The sequence below is a fragment of the Vitis vinifera genome, chromosome 19, assembly GCF_030704535.1.
Source record: "Vitis vinifera cultivar Pinot Noir 40024 chromosome 19, ASM3070453v1".
Taxonomy (NCBI): Eukaryota; Viridiplantae; Streptophyta; class Magnoliopsida; order Vitales; family Vitaceae; genus Vitis; species Vitis vinifera.
The window spans coordinates 7,915,800-7,938,060 of record NC_081823.1 but is presented as its reverse complement, the minus strand read 5'-3'; the positions used below and the strand labels follow the sequence as shown (position 1 = coordinate 7,938,060).

The window sequence follows — 22,261 nt, the reverse complement described above, 5'->3', positions numbered from 1 at the left end:
GTTATGTTACCTTCCACTGTTGAGAGACTTCACTGAGATTTCTCACTATAGTTGGGGCAGTGCAGTGTTGGCATACCTATATAGAGAGCTATGTCGTGCGAGTTTAGATAGTGCCACAGAGATTTCTGGACCTATCACACTATTACAGGTAATTCGACATAACTATCTATTATAATTAATTGACTCACATTATTGTTGTAAGTTGTCTAATTTTGATAATGTTATCTGATTTTGTAGTTGTGGTCATGGGAGAGACTTCATGTGGGTCGACCTGATTTTGGTCGTCCTCCAGTGCCTATAGTAGTCCCACATGTACATGATGATGTAGTTGATGGTTTACATGATCATCTATTGCCAGATGAGGCACTCCCAATCGATCCATTGGGCCATAGGTGGAGAGTACCCCTGTCTTGGTCTCATAACCCATCACCACATGTGTTGACATTCTATCGAGATCAATTGGATGCCCAGACACAGGATCAGGTAAAGTGTAGATGCGTAAGATTACCTTTGCAATATTTTCCACCAATGTGACTAATTATTTTTAAAAAAAATTACAGGTATTATGGGAACCATATACAGCAGATTTGATTGCACATCTTCCGGCTATATGTCAGGCTGATGAAGAAATTTGGCGAACTATGTCACCTCTAATTTGCTTTGATATTATTGAGTGGCATAGACCAGAGCGAGTTTTACGCCAGTTTCATATGCAACAAGGGATACCTCCACCTTGTTTGATAGATATGGAGCTACATTTAGTGGATAGGCGAGGACGACATCAGTACGATTGGGTCACATTCCATGCTCAGTATATTTCTCTTTGGGCTACTCGTTCTGAGCGTATTGCGACAGCACCACTTGCGATTACTACCATGTCTTTTTATGATCCATATATGCAGTGGTATCGACGTATCACGCGACGCCTGATCGCACCTGTTTTGCATAGAGATCATATGAGGTTCCATAGTACAGCTTCTGCCACTGAGTTATTGGTGAGAACATTTGAGATACAAAACCATTTTTTAATGAATGTTAAACTTAAATTATGTGCAAATGTCTCATGTTTTATTTTCTTATACAGATCACCGCCGTATCACAGATGGCTATTTCAAATGATTTGGAGGAAACTCACCGAATTGCTATTGATGTTTTACGTGCTATAGGAGAGGACCATCGCCTACACTCGACACATGAGCCATCCACATCTTCAGGGTCATCCATGAGACCACCATCATTGATTACGCCTGTTAGGGTACCACCCATTAGAGGTCGGGGGAGAGGTGGTCGTCGAGCTGGTCACCGACATGTACCTTTGGCATCTACTTTGGTACAACCCTCACATCCACCAGTCACATCTACCTTTCCTTTATTTCAGCCATCTGCATCATTAGAGTCGCCACTTTCTCCCCCTGATGTATCCATACCAGCCTATTCACCTCGACCCGAGACTACCATACCATCTACCCTTACCCCTGTTCAGCCATCTATATCATTAGATGCACCCCCACCTATTGCAGAGTCTATTGCACCCCCACCTGTTACAGAGTCTATTGCACCTCCACCTGTTACAGAGTCCATTGCACCTCTACCTTTTCTTCAGGGGATAGCTCATGCTGCACGATTACATGTACGGGTACCTAGAGGACATCGAGCTCCACGTGTACGTCGAGTTCTACCTCCATCAGTTCCATCTATCTCGACAGCTCATGTAGATGACGTGTCACAGTCTATAGAGATGGAGACTTTTCAGATAGCACAGATGGATACAACAAATATGGCCATCTACCGTAGATGTTCACAACGAAAGAGAAAGATTCCATCATGTGGGACACATTGAGATCTTTTTTCATGTTTGTAGAACTATTATACTTTGGTTTATACATTTAAGGTTATATAAAGTGTTAATTCAAATTAGTTATGTTATGTTTTTCACATGTTTCCTTGATAATTTAAACAAATAAAACTCAAATGCATCCTAAAGTCTAAATGAAAGAAATTCTAACTAAATAAATTATTACAACCATTACCTATTTTTCTTTCATATAATTAAAAAATTATACATTTTAACCAAGACATAAGTTCAAATCATACTTAATAATAAATAACCTAAAATCATAATCATTGGCATTAATTTTCATATGAAAATATAAAATTTTAAAATAATATAAACAATTTCTTTAGTTATTTTAAAATTTTAAAATAATATGAATAAATAATTTTCTTTAGTTCATATGTGAAAATATTTGTAAAACAAATAAATATTTTATTTACTATATATATATATAAATTTTTATGGGAATGCATGTAGACCAAATTATTTTCTCAAATTTTCAAGGAAAATATGAAAAAATAAAGATAATATATATATATTTAAAACAGTCGTAACAAAAAAATTTGTGAAAAGCAAAGTTCTAAAATCCCATACTTTTTTATACATGAGTTCCCCTTAAAAATATTTGTGAAAATTACAACATAATTGTAATTTTGATAAAAAAAATATTTTAAAAATAATATTAAAATTACAACACCATTAAAATATTGAAAATAATTGTAAAACCACAATTACTAAATGTGGTTTTATGGTTGTTTTGATAAAAAATATTTTTAAAATAATATTAAAATTACAATACTATGAAAAATAATTGTAAAACCACAGTTAGTAACTGTGGTTTTAAAGGAAATTGTAAAACCACAGTTTGTAAATGTGGTTTTAAGGCTACGATTGAAAATAATTGTAAAACCACAGTTAGAAACTGTGGTTTTATGGTTGTTTTGATAAAAAAATATTTTTAAAATAATATTAAAATTAGAATACTATTAAAATAGGTGTGTATTAAAAATAATTATAAAACCACAGTTAGTAACTGTGGTTTAAAGGAAAATTGTAAAACCACAGTTTGTAACTGTGGTTTTAAGTAAACTTCTTTTAAAACCGCAGTTAGTAACTGTGGTTCTAGGAGAAATTATAAAACCACAGTTTGTAACTGTGGTTTTAAGTAAACTTCTTTTAAAACCGCAGTTAGTAACTGTGGTTCTAGGAGAAATTATAAAACCACAGTTTGTAACTGTGGTTTTAAGGAAATTTCTGTAAGTTTTAAAACCACAGTCACCAACGGTGGTTTTTTACACTTAAAATCCATGTGGCTGCTTACGTGGACAAAGAAGACTACTTTGACAAATATTTTCAAATGTATACTATTCTTATCATTTTTTTTTACAAATATATTATTTTGGTCTTAAACTCTGAATATAGAAAGTGTCATGGACAAAAAGAGAGTTTAAGACCAAAATAATATATTTGTAAAAAAAAATGATAAGAATAGTATACATTTGAAAATATTTGTCAAAGTAGTCTTCTTTGTCCACGTAAGCAGCCACATGGATTTTAAGTGTAAAAAACCACCGTTGGTGACTGTGGTTTTAAAACTTACAGAAATTTCCTTAAAACCACAGTTACAAACTGTGGTTTTATAATTTCTCCTAGAACCACAGTTACTAACTGCGGTTTTAAAAGAAGTTTACTTAAAACCACAGTTACAAACTGTGGTTTTATAATTTCTCCTAGAACCACAGTTACTAACTGCGGTTTTAAAAGAAGTTTACTTAAAACCACAGTTACAAACTGTGGTTTTACAATTTTCCTTTAAACCACAGTTACTAACTGTGGTTTTATAATTATTTTTAATACACACCTATTTTAATAGTATTCTAATTTTAATATTATTTTAAAAATATTTTTTTATCAAAACAACCATAAAACCACAGTTTCTAACTGTGGTTTTACAATTATTTTCAATCGTAGCCTTAAAACCACATTTACAAACTGTGGTTTTACAATTTCCTTTAAAACCACAGTTACTAACTGTGGTTTTACAATTATTTTTCATAGTATTGTAATTTTAATATTATTTTAAAAATATTTTTTATCAAAACAACCATAAAACCACATTTAGTAATTGTGGTTTTACAATTATTTTCAATATTTTAATGGTGTTGTAATTTTAATATTATTTTTAAAATATTTTTTTTATCAAAATTACAATTATGTTGTAATTTTCACAAATATTTTTAAGGGGAACTCATGTATAAAAAAGTATGGGATTTTAGAACTTTGCTTTTCACAAATTTTTTTGTTACGACTGTTTTAAATATATATATATTATCTTTATTTTTTCATATTTTCCTTGAAAATTTGAGAAAATAATTTGGTCTACATGCATTCCCATAAAAATTTATATATATATATAGTAAATAAAATATTTATTTGTTTTACAAATATTTTCACATATGAACTAAAGAAAATTATTTATTCATATTATTTTAAAATTTTAAAATAACTAAAGAAATTGTTTATATTATTTTAAAATTTTATATTTTCATATGAAAATTAATGCCAATGATTATGATTTTAGGTTATTTATTATTAAGTATGATTTGAACTTATGTCTTGGTTAAAATGTATAATTTTTTAATTATATGAAAGAAAAATAGGTAATGGTTGTAATAATTTATTTAGTTAGAATTTCTTTCATTTAGACTTTAGGATGCATTTGAGTTTTATTTGTTTAAATTATCAAGGAAACATGTGAAAAACATAACATAACTAATTTGAATTAACACTTTATATAACCTTAAATGTATAAACCAAAGTATAATAGTTCTACAAACATGAAAAAAGATCTCAATGTGTCCCACATGATGGAATCTTTCTCTTTCGTTGTGAACATCTACGGTAGATGGCCATATTTGTTGTATCCATCTGTGCTATCTGAAAAGTCTCCATCTCTATAGACTGTGACACGTCATCTACATGAGCTGTCGAGATAGATGGAACTGATGGAGGTAGAACTCGACGTACACGTGGAGCTCGATGTCCTCTAGGTACCCGTACATGTAATCGTGCAGCATGAGCTATCCCCTGAAGAAAAGGTAGAGGTGCAATGGACTCTGTAACAGGTGGAGGTGCAATAGACTCTGTAACAGGTGGGGGTGCAATAGACTCTGCAATAGGTGGGGGTGCATCTAATGATATAGATGGCTGAACAGGGGTAAGGGTAGATGGTATGGTAGTCTCGGGTCGAGGTGAATAGGCTGGTATGGATACATCAAGGGGAGAAAGTGGCGACTCTAATGATGCAGATGGCTGAAATAAAGGAAAGGTAGATGTGACTGGTGGATGTGAGGGTTGTACCAAAGTAGATGCCAAAGGTACATGTCGGTGACCAGCTCGACGACCACCTCTCCCCCGACCTCTAATGGGTGGTACCCTAACAGGCGTAATCAATGATGGTGGTCTCATGGATGACCCTGAAGATGTGGATGGCTCATGTGTCGAGTGTAGGCGATGGTCCTCTCCTATAGCACGTAAAACATCAATAGCAATTCGGTGAGTTTCCTCCAAATCATTTGAAATAGCCATCTGTGATACGGCGGTGATCTGTATAAGAAAATAAAACATGAGACATTTGCACATAATTTAAGTTTAACATTCATTAAAAAATGGTTTTGTATCTCAAATGTTCTCACCAATAACTCAGTGGCAGAAGCTGTACTATGGAACCTCATATGATCTCTATGCAAAACAGGTGCGATCAGGCGTCGCGTGATACGTCGATACCACTGCATATATGGATCATAAAAAGACATGGTAGTAATCGCAAGTGGTGCTGTCGCAATACGCTCAGAACGAGTAGCCCAAAGAGAAATATACTGAGCATGGAATGTGACCCAATCGTACTGATGTCGTCCTCGCCTATCCACTAAATGTAGCTCCATATCTATCAAACAAGGTGGAGGTATCCCTTGTTGCATATGAAACTGGCGTAAAACTCGCTCTGGTCTATGCCACTCAATAATATCAAAGCAAATTAGAGGTGACATAGTTCGCCAAATTTCTTCATCAGCCTGACATATAGCCGGAAGATGTGCAATCAAATCTGCTGTATATGGTTCCCATAATACCTGTAATTTTTTTTAAAAATAATTAGTCACATTGGTGGAAAATATTGCAAAGGTAATCTTACGCATCTACACTTTACCTGATCCTGTGTCTGGGCATCCAATTGATCTCGATAGAATGTCAACACATGTGGTGATGGGTTATGAGACCAAGACAGGGGTACTCTCCACCTATGGCCCAATGGATCGATTGGGAGTGCCTCATCTGGCAATAGATGATCATGTAAACCATCAACTACATCATCATGTACATGTGGGACTACTATAGGCACTGGAGGACGACCAAAATCAGGTCGACCCACATGAAGTCTCTCCCATGACCACAACTACAAAATCAGATAACATTATCAAAATTAGACAACTTACAACAATAATGTGAGTCAATTAATTATAATAGATAGTTATGTCGAATTACCTGTAATAGTGTGATAGGTCCAGAAATCTCTGTGGCACTATCTAAACTCGCACGACATAGCTCTCTATATAGGTATGCCAACACTGCACTGCCCCAACTATAGTGAGAAATCTCAGTGAAGTCTCTCAACAGTGGAAGGTAACATAACTGTACATGTGTGCCAGTCTTGTCTGCGAACAATGCTCCACCCAATAGTGCTAATATGAAAGCACGCGCATAACGCTGTAAAATAACATCATCGACCCCTGCTGGTGGATATGAGAACTGCTCACGCAACCATCGTGCTGATATAGATGACCCTCTAATCTGAGATGGAGGTGGGACGACACCTAAAAGCTCAGAACATAGTAGTGACCAATCTATGTCACATGTGCCAGTGATAGGAGGCCCATGAATACGTAATCCAAGAATCATGGCTACATCCTGTAAAGTAACAGTCATCTCTCCAATAGGTAAATGAAATGTGTGTGTCTCGGGCCGCCATCGCTCAACAAGACTCGTGATCAATGGCCAATCTAGTGAAATGTGTCCGACACGATATACACCATAAAATCCAGACTGCATCACATATCGCCGAATACGAGGGTCCATCTCCCACTCTCGCATGAATGTCCATAAACGTTGTCGACATGTCAAAACCTGATTAAGCTACAAAAGATACCATTTCGATTAAATAAGAACTTAATTAAGGTTTATGATTATGTTTTTCTATACATCTATATTTATATATACATATATACCTGACCAGAATCCACTAATTGAGACCTATGTCTGTCCTGTAGCGCTAAAATAGAGCGATCTAATGGATCTGGATCGAATCTGCCCTCTCTATGCTCCATTACTATATTGTCATAATAACATAATGTTAATATTATAATTTAAACTATTTATTTGCAACCAATATCAATATCCAACAAGTACAATAATTTAAAAAAAAATTGTCAAACATTAATGTTCACATCCAATTTTTAAAAATTTCGGCAGAGTATCCCCTATAAATAAGGCATTCTCCAAAATACAAACAACCTGATTAATCAAAATATTTATTTGCAACCAATATCAATATCCAAGTACAATAATTTAAAAAAAATTATCAAACACTAAAGTTCACATCCAAATATTAAAAAATTCGGCAGAGTATCCCCTATAAATAGGGTATTCTCCAAAATACAAATAACCTGATTAATCAAAATATTTATTTGCAACCAATATCAATATCCAAGTACAATAATTTAAAAAAAATTATCAAACACTAAAGTTCACATCCAAATATTAAAAAATTCGGCAGAGTATCCCCTATAAATAGGGTATTCTCCAAAATATAAATAACCTGATTAATCAAAATATTTATTTGCAACCAATATCAATATCCAAGTACAATAATTTAAAAAAAATTATCAAACACTAAAGTTCACATCCAAATATTAAAAAATTCGGCAGAGTATCCCCTATAAATAGGGTATTCTCCAAAATACAAATAACCTGATTAATCAAAATATTTATTTGCAACCAATATCAATATCCAAGTACAATAATTTAAAAAAAATTATCAAACACTAAAGTTCACATCCAAATATTAAAAAATTCGGCAGAGTATCCCCTATAAATAGGGTATTCTCCAAAATAAAAAAAAACCTGATTAATCAAAATATTCATCTACAACCAATATCAATATCCAAGTACAATAATGAAAAAACAATGTAATAATATGATGTTCGCATCCAAATATTCAAAATTTCGATAGAGTCTCCCCTATAAATAGGGTATTCTCCAAAATACAAACAACCTGATTCATCAAAATATTCATATTACAATTTTGAAATTAACAGCAAAGTCTCTCTTATAACATAAGTATTGTCCAAAATACAAATAACATAATATCAACATCCAAATCCTAGCACCCATCATGAAGGCCCAGCACCCATGTTCTTATTTGGACAAGAACGACGATTGTGACCACTTTGTTTGCACAAACCACATGTAACTGAGTTTTTACCTTCTCTAACATCCATTTCATTGTGCAAACGAGTAGATTTAGGTCGTCCACCTGACACACGTTTCATTGAATCTGCAGGCACAATAACTGGACCAACATATGGTGGCCACTCGTACTCATTGTGTATCGGGTTAAACAGTGGTGCCCAAGTGCTAAAGTACGATTGTATAGTGTAATAATGTTGAACAAATGATCTAAAATCAATTGAACGAAAATGACATGCCGCTAAAATATGACTACATGGGAATCCATATATGAGTGTTTTGCCACATGTGCATACATGCTCACGTAGGTTAACACGATGTGTTCTTCCACCAGATGATGTCTTTTTACTACCCCTACTGGCCTTCACATGAAACACTCCTTGGAAGTGATCATACAAAACAACCTCATGAGAACCTGCCTTAACAACATTTGCATTAATCTTAGCATCAACATAAGGAGTGTATTGTTCACCTGAAGCAAGTCGACTAGCACCATGTTCTCTTCTTACAGCAAAGTAACTATTAACTCGATAGAATGTCAATTGAACAAATGCGGTGATAGGGAAACTTCGTGCCCCTTTAAGCACACTATTGAACACTTCTGACATGTTTGTAGTCATTATGCCATATCGTCGACCTCCATCATGTGATAGTGCCCATTTCTCAAAGGGAATAGCCTCCAACCAACTGAGTGCGTCTTGATTGATTCTCCCAATTGTCTCCATATGCATGTTGAATTTTTCTACCTTAGTTTCTAAGGCAGCTCTACATAAAAGTTGTTTCAAGCATTTGTCCTTAAAGTGAGTCATAAAGTTGCTAGCAAGATGGCGCATACAAATTCGATGATATGCATTTGGCTCAGACCAACCAAGATAAACATTAGCAAACGCAGCCATAATGCCCGGATGACGATCAGAGATAACACAAAGACCCCTCCTTTGAGTTACTCGATTTCTAATACATGCCAAAAACCATCCCCAACTATCAACATTTTCACCCTCAGTTAATGCAAAAGCAAGAGGAAACAATTGATTATTTCCATCACAGCCCATGGCAATCATTACAGTGCCCTTATACTTCCCATACAAGTGTGTACCATCAATAGTTAACACAGGACGACAATGCTTGAAGCCCTCTATGGAAGGATGAAATGCCCAAAAGACTCGGTGAAAAACCTCTTCATTTCGCATATTTCCTGGGAATGTTTTAGAAATTACAACACATCCTGGATTGGCTTGCTCTAAGGCACCAAAAAAATGTGGCAGTTTAGCGTATGATTTATAGAAATCACCAAACAAATTAGTTAATGCTTTACGCTTGCCTTTCGAAGCCTTAGTGTATGAGATATGGTACCCGAATCTTTCTACAACACTTGCTTGAATGGCAGCCACTGAAAGTGTGAATTGTGTCTTAATCATTCCCTCTATATGGGCGGCTATCAGGTTTGAGTCTAACTGATGATGATCTTGGTTCATGCAAGGATTGACACATGTGTGTGGGCCACTATATTTGTTGATCTCAAATAAAGATGTCCCTTTAACAACTGTAGCACGTAGTCTCCAAGCACATTGAGACTGTTCAGCTTTCTTGCATCTTAGGACCAACAATTTCTTTGTGGATGACAAAACGATATACTCTTGGTGCGAATTAATAGAGTACATCTTTACAGCATGTTGCAAATCTCCTTTGGAATTAAAGATTTGTCCAACTATGAACTCTCCAGTTGGATGTCCCATAAGAGTGTTTCCCCATGGGGTCCATTCACTTGACACAACATGACCAATGTTTTCAACATTTTCAAACTGTGGTGATGGTGCCAAATGATATTGCATTGGAGATAATTCAATTGGGTCACTAAATCCTCTGTATCTGGATTGTTTGACAAGTTACATCCTTCCCCATCCACAGCCACATATCTCATTTGTTCTCTTTCAATTGCCTCACGAACAGCTAAAAAAGGCGAGCTACCTTCCCTATCTTGATTATCATCATTATGAATATCCTCGGCTCCTACACTGTCATCATCACATTGTGTTCCTTCTTCCTCTTCCTCATCCTCTTCTGATCTATGCTCAACAGTAAATGGATTTTGAACATTACTAGTACCATCATTTTCACCAAGTAACAAAGGCATGCAATTACCAAGTGGTGAATTCATTTGTAAGTCAATAGGTACTTGTTCAACAAATAACTCAACTTCATCCATCCCAAATCTGTTATGCATTTCTAACATTCGAGCTACACCACTATCATTCTTTACTGGGCAAGGTTGGAATTTGTTCCCTTTTTTCATAGGATACTTACAACTAAGTATTAATCGAAAATGTTCTTTATTGATGTCAGTGACTGAGTATATCATTTCCAACAGTTGTTCATATGTTGTCCCAAGAGGCACATCAATAGGTTCAACCACAACTCTATCCCCAACATAATCAACATCAGTCTGTGTTCTCACCATTTTCCCATTACAAAAACAAACTATTGCCACCGATAAATTAGACATAGTTTACCTATAGAAGAAGCCAAAAAAATCAAATTAATTTCATTTTTAATCACAAAATTACACAATATAAAACATCACTAATAACATGAATTTGTAATGAAATAACAAATAACAATAATAGGGTATGTTATTAACAATAATCAAATAACAAATAACAGATAAAATATTTATTAGGAAGTGTAGAGGCTTTCGCTTTTCTTTTTCTGTAACTTTTTGAAGTTGCTTCCATATGTCTTATGTCAAGAAGATTCCCATAAATATGTATTAAACCTGGAAGAAGCAGATTCTTACAAAAAAATAATGAGTCATTTTCCCCAATTTTTTACTTTAATGCATAGGTGTCTTACAAAATCCACAAAACAAAGCTTTTTGAATTTTTGGCTATAAATTTTAGTTCCAGATTCTCACTAGGCAAATATTTTAGTTTCAGTCAGTAAACTCTCATTTTTGACAGAGACCCAATTATTGAAACTTTTGTATTTTTAAGTAATTGAAATCAATTGAGAGGTAATGATAATTCATTTATACTTTTTATCCCTATTTACAAATGTGATCGATGTTTCAAACATAATATAACGAAAGAAAAAGAATAAATCAAAATACCAATATAGGATCATATAAATTAAATTTCATGATATATATCGATGTCAATATGTATATATATAAACAAATTAATATAAAGTGTTTTTTTACGGAAGGCCAATTATTGAAGCTTTTGTATTTTTAACAATTGATATCAATAAAGGGATATCAATAATTCACCGGCATTTTCTATCATTTTTTATAGATGTGATATATATATATATATATATATATCTTGAACACGGTGTAAAAAATGAAAATGAAGAATTCAAAATACTCATATGCGATAATATAAATTTAATTTCATGATATATATGATATAATATCAATATATATGCTTTTATTGTTGAATAATGCTATATCATATTTAAAATATTTAAAAAAAATACAATTTAATATACCCATTATTAGATAATTTATTAGAATTTCATACAAAATCATCACAAAATTTTATTTTCTCACTCCTAAAATTTATTTTGTAAAATCCAATAACGAATATTTCATAAATTTCAAATACTTTGATCATTTATATATATATATATATATATATATAGACACATATAATAAGTGTATATGAATCCTCTATAGAAAAAATCATATCCAATGTTTATATCTTAGCAAATATGGTGTCCAATTTAACAAAGAGAGTCAACGCAATATGAGGGAACAAAAGAAATATAAAAAGAAATAAAAAGGGTTTGACCATTTGGTGGTGTGAACTTTGAAGAGAATTTTGAGATAAATTTTAATTAAAAAAGTTGGGAAGGAGGATGGGGTGAAAATCGGAGCCAGCCCACTCCCACTCACTATTTTGGCATGAAATTTTTAACCCCACCAATTCAGCCCGCCCTTAACAAATTTGGCTCAAATTCTACACCCAATTCACGCGCCCACGTACCCCACTCTCTCTCTTTCTCTGTCTGTCTCTCTCTTAGACATTCGCCCTTCAGATCCCTTTCAAAACCCCAATTCTGCTGTCTTTTGTAGGCCTGCGCATGTCTCATTTCAATGAGGAAAAGGATGGTCATCTCTCTTTCCCCCACCTTCATCCAATCCGAAATCCATATTTTGGATCACAATGAAAATGATTTAGGGGCAGATCAACAACTATCAGGATTCCGAGATGAGAGGAAAATGAGGCAAAGGTTAGGGTTTTTCGGGTTCCAGGATAAGAGGAATACAAGGTGGAGGAAAGGGTTTTTCAAGTTTTTTGGATAACTATGAAATTGAAAACAACTTGAGATTTTTAAAATTTTCAAAACAACTTGTTTTCCTCTGTTTGGTTGGTGAGAAAGCTAAGGAAAATGAGTGGGAAAAAATTCATGAACCCGAAAAAATATTACCTAGCTGTTGGTGGAGCTGCTGGTGGGAGCCACTGGTGGGAGCCACTGGTGGGAGCCACTGGTGGGAGCCACAGCCGGTGAGGAGAGAAAATGGAGCCTCAGATGGTGGAGCCGCAGATGGTGGAGCCGCAGATAGTGGAGAATACTTTCTGGTTGATTTCGGGAAAAAATTGGGTCTCCAAAGTAAAAAAACAATTTTGACGAAGATGGTTTGTTGACGTGGATGGCTGACGTGGATCCAAAAGAGTATTTTGGCAAATAGTTTGAAAACGGGATTAGTTTGGGTTTTTTTTTCTAAACAAATACTACTTCGGCCATAAACTCACAAAAAGATAAGAGAGAAGAGAGTGGGGGAGTGTGGTGATGTGAGGGGTACGGAGGGTAGGTGGAGAAAGAGAAAAGAGAGGAGAGAGAAAATGAAATAAATAAATAAAATATAAATATATAAAAATATAATATAATATAATATAATATAATAATAATAATAACAAATACAAATAAAAATAAAGCAATTTACAAAGTAATAAAAACTAAGAATTAAAAGGTAAATGAGTAAAAATATATATATAATCGGGATTTAAAATTGGACTCAAAATTAATGTAAAAATTAAATTTGGACAAATTTTGGGGTTTACACTAATATTTTCTTTTCTTTTCTTTTTTGGCCTTACCTTATTTTTACATTCATAGCAAGAGGTATGAATAGAAAATGTATTACCATATATTCTCATAGCTAGAAATGATGTAAGGAAAAAATATATATATTAATTAAATCTTATTACATTGTTATATTATCTTATTGTCTGTATTTTTATAAAAAATCAAAGTTGATGATTATAGTTTTAGCTTTTTATTTATGGATTAAATTTGATCAACTGTTTTAACTTTTTTCTTAATTAAAATGTTTCATACTTTTAATTAAAGAAGATAAGTCACGGTTTTAACATTTTTCTTTGTTAAATTTTTTTTTTATTTTTTATTTATACAAAATAAAAGTAAAATAAATGTTTTCATAAAAAAAATTACATTGGATCATTTATATTCATTTTCTCTTAATTTTATTAAAAATTAAATTTTTTTCATACATCAATAAATAATTGCATTTTTTAATTAAAAAAATAACAATAATTGCATTACAAAGAAAAGTGGTACATTTTTATCATCTTCCCACCACAGTTGCATTACAAAGAAGAGTGATACATCCTTCTTTCTTAGTATGATGATATTTTTAATATCTTTAATATCATTTTTTTTTTAAAAAATTAGTACTCTCTTTTGGGATTAATGTATAACTTCAATATGTAAAAATTTTAATTTTAAATAAAATTAAGAAAAAAATTAATATAAATCATCATATTACTAATTTTTATGAAAAAAATTATTTTATTTTTTATTTATATAAATAAAAAATAAAAATTATTAATAAAGAAAAATATTACAATTAAAACCAATTTTTTATCTTCTTTAATTAAAAATATTAAACATTTAACATACTTTCAATGTTATTTTTTCTCAAAAATTGTGTCAATCAATGCACGACTTTAATATATAAAAATTTTAATTTTTAATAAAATTGAAAGAAAATTAATATAAACAGTTAAATTACAAAAATTTTATGAAAATTTTTATTTTATTAAAAATTTTACTAAAGAAAAATGTTAAAATCACAATCACGCCTTTGTCATTTTTAATTAAAAATATTAAACATTTTAATTAAGAAAAAAGGTTAAAACAGATAGAAATTAAATTCATAAGTAAAAAAGTTAAATTTATTTATTATATATTTATTTTATATTGATTTTTTTAAATGATGAAAGAGTGAAAAAAAAATCAAAAACTAAAATGAAGAGAGTGGGAAAAAAAACAATGGCATGTTGGTTCCTCATGTGTTAAATAAAAAAAATCAGTAGGATGATTGGAAAAAAAAAAAAAAAATTCACGTGGCCCGGTGTTTAAGCGTTTGTTTTTTTGAAAAAAAAAAAAAAATCATGGTGAGTTTTTTTTTTTTTAAAAAAAAAAAAAAATTTTACTTATCACGTTAAAGGGCAAAAAAAAATACTAGTTGGCGGCTGCGGGCTGCGGCTGGTTGATAAGTCGAAGGTGTCTCTTTCCATCAGCTCAGGCTTGGCCGCCAAGTTTTTCCACGACCCCCCCTTTGAGTGTTGAATGATTTCTTTCTGTACAGTTTGAACCACCGACTCCCTATCTTGTCGATATATGCTATACAGTGCCCAAACATCTGTATTCTATTTATTAGCCCACCTCTAAAAAACTCTTTCAGCATAAGCGAAAAGGTTCCCACAAAAATGGCGGGTCTTGAAGCCATGGTCCCGTACTCAGGTATTGGATTTCTGCTAAACCCAACCTCTTTACGTGCCTTTTCCGCTTCTTTCCATCTTGTCTTGTTGCTTTTCCTATTTGTATCATGGGCGTGCAAGAAAATCAAGATGGGTGCTCTTGAGAATTGTAAGAGGACTGGGTTTTCGTACTATAAGCAAATATTTGTTTGTTGTCTGGGTCTGTCAGTGTTTAACCTTGCCTTGTTCTTTTTGAACTACTTTTATTGGTATAAGAATGGTTGGTCTGATGAACAGCTGGTGACCCTTTCGGATTTAGCGCTCAGAACATTTGCTTGGGCTACAGTTTGTGTATATTTGCACACTCAATTCCTTGGATCTGTTGAACCAAAGTTCCCGTTTTCGTTAAGAGTTTGGTGGGGATTTTACTTCTCCATCTCTTGTTATTGCCTTGTTATAGATATTGTTAAGCAACACCAGTCCCAACCAATTCAATTTTTGGTGCCTGATGCTGTCTACGTCATAACTGGTCTGTTCTTGTGCTATTTGGGTTTGTGGGGGAAGAATCAAGGTGAAGAATCAATTCTTAGGGAATCCCTTTTGCATGGTAGTGCCAGTATAAGTACTAGAGTGGCGTCAAATAAATCAAAGGGGGAAGAAACTGTGACCCCGTTCTCCAATGCTGGTGTTTTTAGTCTTCTTACTTTCTCTTGGATGGGTCCCTTGATCGCCCTTGGTAATAAGAAAACATTAGACCTTGAGGATGTTCCTCAGCTTGACGCTGTCAACAGTGTTGTTGGGGGCTTTCCAATTTTTAGAAGTAAGCTCGAGGGTGATGGTGGTGGCGGTAGTGGAGTGACCACGCTTAAGCTGGTGAAAGCAATGATCCTCTCAGCATGGGCAGAAATACTATTGTCGGCTTTATTCGCCCTTCTTTACACGTTAGCTTCTTATGTTGGTCCCTATCTTATTGACACCTTCGTTCAGTACCTCAATGGCCAGCGGCAATTCAAAAATGAAGGCTACTTTCTGGTTTCAGCTTTTCTTGTTGCAAAGCTTGTTGAATGCCTTTCAATGAGGCACTGGTTCTTTAGATTACAGCAGGTTGGAATTAGGATGAGAGCAGTACTGGTCACAAAGATCTACAACAAAGTTTTGGCTGTTTCATACCACTCAAAGCAGTGTCATACTAGTGGGGAGATCATCAATTTCATTTCTGTTGATGCTGAGAGAATTGGTGACTTTGGTTGGTACATGCACGATCCATGGATGGTGACTTTGCAAGTTGCTTTGGCATTGTTGATCTTGTATAAAAATCTTGGTCTTGCTTCAATTGCAGCTTTCTTTGCAACAGTAATTATTATGTTGGCAAATGTTCCACTGGCGAAATTCCAAGAGAAGTTCCAAGACAAGCTAATGGAATCGAAAGATAAAAGGATGAAGTCAACATCCGAGATCTTGAGGAACATGAGGATTCTCAAGCTTCAGGGATGGGAAATGAAGTTTTTATCTAAAATTGTTGACTTACGGAAGAATGAGACAGGGTGGTTGAAAAAATATGTTTACACTTTAGCCATCACCACTTTTGTTTTCTGGGTTGGCCCAATATTTGTGTCTGTGGTCTCCTTTGGAACTGCTATGCTTATGGGGATCCCACTTGAATCAGGGAAGATCTTATCTTCACTTGCAACATTCAGGATACTTCAAGAGCCCATTTACAATCTTCCTGACACTATCTCGATGATAGCTCAGACAAAAGTTTCCCTTGATAGAATTGCATCCTTTCTTCGTCTTGATGACTTGCAGCCTGATGTTGTCGAGAAGCTTCCAAAAGGTACTTCTAGCACAGCAATTGAGATAGTAAATGGGAATTTCTCTTGGGATTTATCTTCCCCTCATCCAACATTGAAGGATATTAATTTGCAAGTGCATCATGGCATGAGGGTTGCTGTTTGTGGTGCTGTTGGCTCAGGAAAGTCAAGCTTACTTTCTTGTATCCTGGGTGAAGTGCCCAAGATATCTGGTACCCTTAAGCTGAGTGGAACAAAGGCATATGTTGCACAGTCGCCTTGGATACAGGGTGGCAAGATAGAAGAAAACATCTTGTTTGGCAAGGAGATGGACAGAGAAAGGTATGAAAGGGTCCTGGATGCATGTACCTTGAAGAAGGACCTGGAGATCCTCCCATTTGGTGATCAGACGGTTATAGGTGAGCGAGGAATCAATTTGAGTGGTGGGCAGAAGCAAAGAATTCAGATCGCACGTGCACTTTACCAAGATGCGGATATTTATCTGTTTGATGATCCTTTTAGTGCTGTTGATGCTCATACAGGCACCCATCTTTTCAAGGTAATTCTGTTTTCAGTTCTAAATTTTTTATTTATTGAGCTATGAAGCATTAATAATTTTTATGAAATGAAAACATACTTTCTATGAACACTATTGCATTTAGTAGAATTGAGCTCTCCACACAATTTAGTCAGAAATAAGCACTTATATATGCATGTACCATTGGGCTTGGTGAGTTTGAGGTAATTGGGGACTCCTACCATTCCATTCCCTCTTAATTTTGTTGTGTTTCATTCAGTTTTGTTTCTCCATTTATCTGACTAAATAAATAAATGTATAGTCCTTGCATAAATGGCATTTTACTATTTTTAACAGGAATGTTTGCTGGGCCTCTTGGATTCAAAAACAGTGGTTTATGTCACTCATCAAGTGGAGTTCTTACCTGCTGCTGATCTCATATTGGTGAGCAATTAACTTATTTTCTCTTCCCTGCCTTTGTTTCTTTATCGCCCCACAAGTAATGAAATGTAGTGCTCCTTGTCAACAGGTCATGAAAGAAGGAAGAATTACACAGGCTGGAAAGTACAATGACATTCTCAACTATGGAAGTGATTTTGTGGAGCTTGTGGGTGCACATAAGAAAGCCTTATCAGCACTTGAATCCATAGAGGCAGAAAAATCAAGTATCATGAGTGAGAACAGTGTTGATACAGGAAGTACTTCTGAGGTTGTGCCAAAAGAAGAAAACAGAAATGGGCAAACTGGAAACATAGAAGGCACGGATGGGCCAAAAGCCCAGCTCGTTCAAGAAGAGGAGAGAGAGAAAGGTAAAGTTGGATTTTCAGTTTATTGGAAATATATCACAACAGCATATGGAGGAGCTCTTGTGCCCTTTATATTGCTGTCACAAATTCTCTTTCAGCTGCTTCAAATTGGAAGCAATTATTGGATGGCTTGGGCAACACCTGTGTCAGAGGATGTGAAACCTGCGGTTGGTGGCTCTACTCTTATACTTGTCTATGTAGCTTTGGCCATTGGAAGTTCTCTTTGTGTCCTTTCCAGAGCCATGCTTGTTGTAACAGCTGGTTACAGGACAGCTACTATACTCTTCAATAAAATGCATTTGAGCATTTTCCGTGCCCCAATGTCATTCTTTGATGCCACCCCAAGTGGACGAATCCTAAACAGAGTAAGCGAAAAAGAGTATATATCTATTGCTTTCTTTCATTTTTCCCCAAGAACCAAAGCATCACTTAATTGTGCTTTCCCTTTTCCTCTTACAGGCTTCTACAGACCAAAGTGCAGTGGACATGGATATTCCAATGGTAATATGGAAATGTGCTTTCTCATTCATACAGCTCCTGGGAATTATTGCAGTCATGTCCCAAGTCGTATGGCAGGTTTTCATTGTTTTTGTCCCCATGATTGCAACTTGCATCTGGTATCAGGTGACTCTCACCATCTTTACTTGCTGGGTTATTTGATTTTTTTCAAACCAACTGCATCAAAGCAGACTCACTGACAACTATTGCATGTTGTGGAGTATATGCTATCCTAATTTATATCGCTTCAGAAGTAGGGATGGCAACTGGGGGTAAGAGGGGTTTCAATCAAAATAATTTTCATCCTCATACCATTAAAAAAATTAAACGGGATTGGCGGGGCAAGTATGAGAAATTCCTATACTTGCCTTGCCCGGTTTAACTTTTTTTTTGAAAATTTTTTAATTTTTTTTAAAAATTATTTTCAATTTGTTTAATTACATTAAAATAAACATATTTTATAAATAATTAAATTAATATATTTTTTATAACTTATTTTATTGAAAAGTAGTTTATTATTATTATTATCTATATATTAAAAATAGAAAAATAAAAATTAAATAAACTCAAATTAATTTTATATATAATCGGAGCGAGGCGGGGCAAGGCATGGCGAGACAAGGAAATACCCAAATCCATCCCAAGTTTTAAAAACATCCCAAATTCATTTATTTAAATTTTAAACTCGTCCTATTAGGGGTGGGGTGAGTACACGGAAAAACCCACCCCATTGCCCATCCCTATTCGGAAGTAAAGATTTAGTTGTATGATTCTTTTAAGTGCCAATCATTTTTCAGATATAGTGTGGTGAAGTTTGCTGAAAGCTAGACTGCATGATTTTGCTGTCTAGATGCTATAGTCTTGATTATTGCATTAATATCATTTTCCACAACTCTTAGAAGCTCTAATTCCATTCAACCTACCTTCCATTGTGATATATGATGTAAATCTAAATTTTGGAATATTCATATGCAGCGATATTATATATCATCAGCCCGAGAACTGGCAAGATTGGTCGGAGTATGCAAAGCTCCAGTAATACAGCATTTTTCTGAAACCATCTCAGGATCCACAACCATCAGGAGCTTTGATCAAGAGTCAAGATTCAGGGACACAAACATGAAACTTATAGATGGGTATACCAGGCCCAAGTTCAACAGTGCTGCTGCAATGGAGTGGTTGTGCTTCCGCTTGGATGTGCTATCTTCTATTACATTTGCCTTCTCTTTGGTTTTCTTGATCTCTATTCCAGAGGGAGCAATTGATCCTGGTAAGTAGCTCGATCTGGAATCTGTATTGATTATCCATCTCACTCTCATCAGTAAATGGCATAGGAGCATGACTAATGCACTTTCCCTCCTTGCATTAAAGGCATTGCGGGCTTAGCAGTGACATATGGACTTAATTTAAACACGTTACAAGCTTGGGTGGTATGGAATCTTTGCAATATGGAGAATAAGATTATATCAGTTGAGAGAATGCTTCAATACACTTCCATTCCAAGTGAGCCTCCCCTTGTCATGGAAGGAAACAAGCCAGCATGTTCTTGGCCTTCACATGGAGAAGTTGATATTCGTGATTTGCAGGTAAGTTCAATTTTGCATTCTTACATTGTATTAGAGGGTTATTCATGGCTACCTCTGGTCAAAGGAATTTCTATATGTTTGATGATGGTGAGTGTGGATGTAGGTCCGCTATGCCCCACACCTGCCACTTGTATTGAGAGGTCTCACATGCAATTTCCCAGGAGGGATGAAGACCGGCATAGTAGGCCGAACCGGTAGCGGCAAATCAACCCTCATACAGACCCTCTTTCGAATTGTTGAACCTACCGCTGGTGAAATCATGATAGATGGTACCAACATCTCCTTGATTGGGCTACATGATTTGCGGTCCAGACTAAGCATTATCCCTCAGGATCCAACCATGTTTGAAGGGACTGTACGGAGCAACCTTGACCCACTGGAAGAGTATTCAGATGAACAGATTTGGGAGGTGGGTTTTGTTTATTCTTTTGATATAGTCAAGTATGGTAGACACGTAGTTTTCCTCTACCTTGTTTTCTTAATACAGTCGAAATATAGTTTTCCTTTGCTTCATTTCTTAATTCTGTAGAAATGCAATGTTGTTTACTTAACTAACTTATTGGTTCAGGCCCTGGATAAGTGTCAGCTTGGTGATGAAGTCAGGAAGAAAGAAGGAAAGCTTGATTCTGCAGGTAATATTAAATAGAAACCCCATATAAGAGCACAAAATTTAAGTCTCTTAAGGTTGATGTGCATTTGGCAGTTAATGAGAATGGAGAGAATTGGAGTATGGGTCAGAGGCAGCTGGTTTGTCTCGGACGAGTGCTACTCAAGAAAAGCAAGGTCTTGGTGCTTGATGAAGCTACTGCATCAGTTGATACAGCCACTGATAATCTGATTCAGCAAACCCTTAGACAACACTTTGTTGATTCTACGGTCATAACCATTGCGCATCGAATAACTTCTGTTCTAGATAGTGACATGGTTCTACTTCTAGATCATGGTTAGTACTATAAAGATCATCTACTCACACTCCTTTTAACTTCATCTGTATTCTTCCTGATTTGTTTCCCTGGAAATGTTGATGCAGGACTTATTGAGGAACATGATACCCCCGCAAGATTGCTAGAGAACAAGTCGTCATCTTTCGCAAAGCTTGTAGCAGAGTACACCGTGAGGTCAAAATCTAACTAGTCTTGAAAATCTGGCCGATATCTGAACCAGCAAGCCCGGGTCTTACACCCTTCAACAATTTCAACTGCAAATTTTGCTTGACAATGATGACAACTGAATTACAATTACAATCCCATAAACACAGAAGTGTTTTTCACCTCAATTACCCATATAAAAATCAGCCATCACATGATCAATGATTTGTAGAAGTAGATTAGACCTACTGTCAATGGTTTGAAACTGGCATTCAAATGTCATAGTCATGTGATAAGTAAAGGAACATTCCTACAAATATTTTAGACTTCTTTTGTTTTCATTTTTAAGCTAGGACTCAGTTGAGTCGCTTGGATGAGTTGGAGTTAGGTATCGAACTCAACTGTTCTGTTGGGAGTTATCTTGTTACTCAGCTGTTCTGTAAAGATCTTGTTCGATGTAGAAACTTATTTACACTATTCAATGTATTAATCTAAATAGAAATAGAAGCACCCTTGTAAGTAGGAATAAAGTTCTGCGAAGCTTCATTTTTCTTTTCAGGTATCGTAAATGATAACCATGTATGGGAGAATTTATTTTACCTCTGCTACAATTTGAGGGCCAACTAGAGAAAAAATCTCAATTGGAGATCATACTCTCTATTTCCTTGGTTTTCTGCACTCAAAGTGCAATTCTTTTTTTATTCTTATTACTTGATCACATAAGGAACCAATAAATCTTGAAGAGATTCATACTTTGCTTCTCACTTTGAAAGCAAAATGAGTTCTCATAATATAAGCAAACTTGCTTCCTATCAACAAAGAAGTAAAGCAAACTTGGTTTCAAAATGGTTTCCAAGAATTTCAATATAATTTTCATAATGATACAAAGGAAAAT

At 34.7% G+C, this 22,261-nt stretch overlaps 2 protein-coding genes across 3 annotated transcripts; one reads left to right on the top strand and one right to left on the bottom strand.

The window, feature by feature from the left end:
* Positions 1–8,280: 8,280 nt before the first annotated feature.
* On the bottom strand, positions 8,281–10,814 carry LOC132253329 (uncharacterized). The gene is made up of 2 exons (XM_059735112.1): positions 10,212–10,814; positions 8,281–10,158 (listed from the first exon to the last, which is right to left on the bottom strand). The coding sequence occupies exons 1-2, from the start codon at positions 10,812–10,814 to the stop codon at positions 8,281–8,283; spliced, it is 2,481 nt and encodes an 826-aa protein (XP_059591095.1).
* A 4,214-nt stretch (positions 10,815–15,028) lies between these two features.
* On the top strand, positions 15,029–21,915 carry LOC100252075 (ABC transporter C family member 3). Of its 2 annotated transcripts, XM_002265569.5 has the most exons (10): positions 15,030–17,430; positions 17,746–17,832; positions 17,918–18,559; positions 18,654–18,818; positions 19,668–19,962; positions 20,064–20,278; positions 20,382–20,687; positions 20,847–20,910; positions 20,982–21,221; positions 21,309–21,915. In XM_002265569.5, exons 1-10 carry the CDS (start codon positions 15,091–15,093, stop codon positions 21,410–21,412), a joined length of 4,458 nt encoding a protein of 1,485 aa, XP_002265605.2. In that variant the 5' UTR covers positions 15,030–15,090; the 3' UTR covers positions 21,413–21,915. The 2 variants fall into 2 exon arrangements, with proteins under 2 accessions (XP_019072648.1, XP_002265605.2); XM_019217103.2 differs by lacking the exon at positions 17,746–17,832 and having other exon boundaries at positions 15,029–17,430.
* Positions 21,916–22,261: the final 346 nt, after the last annotated feature.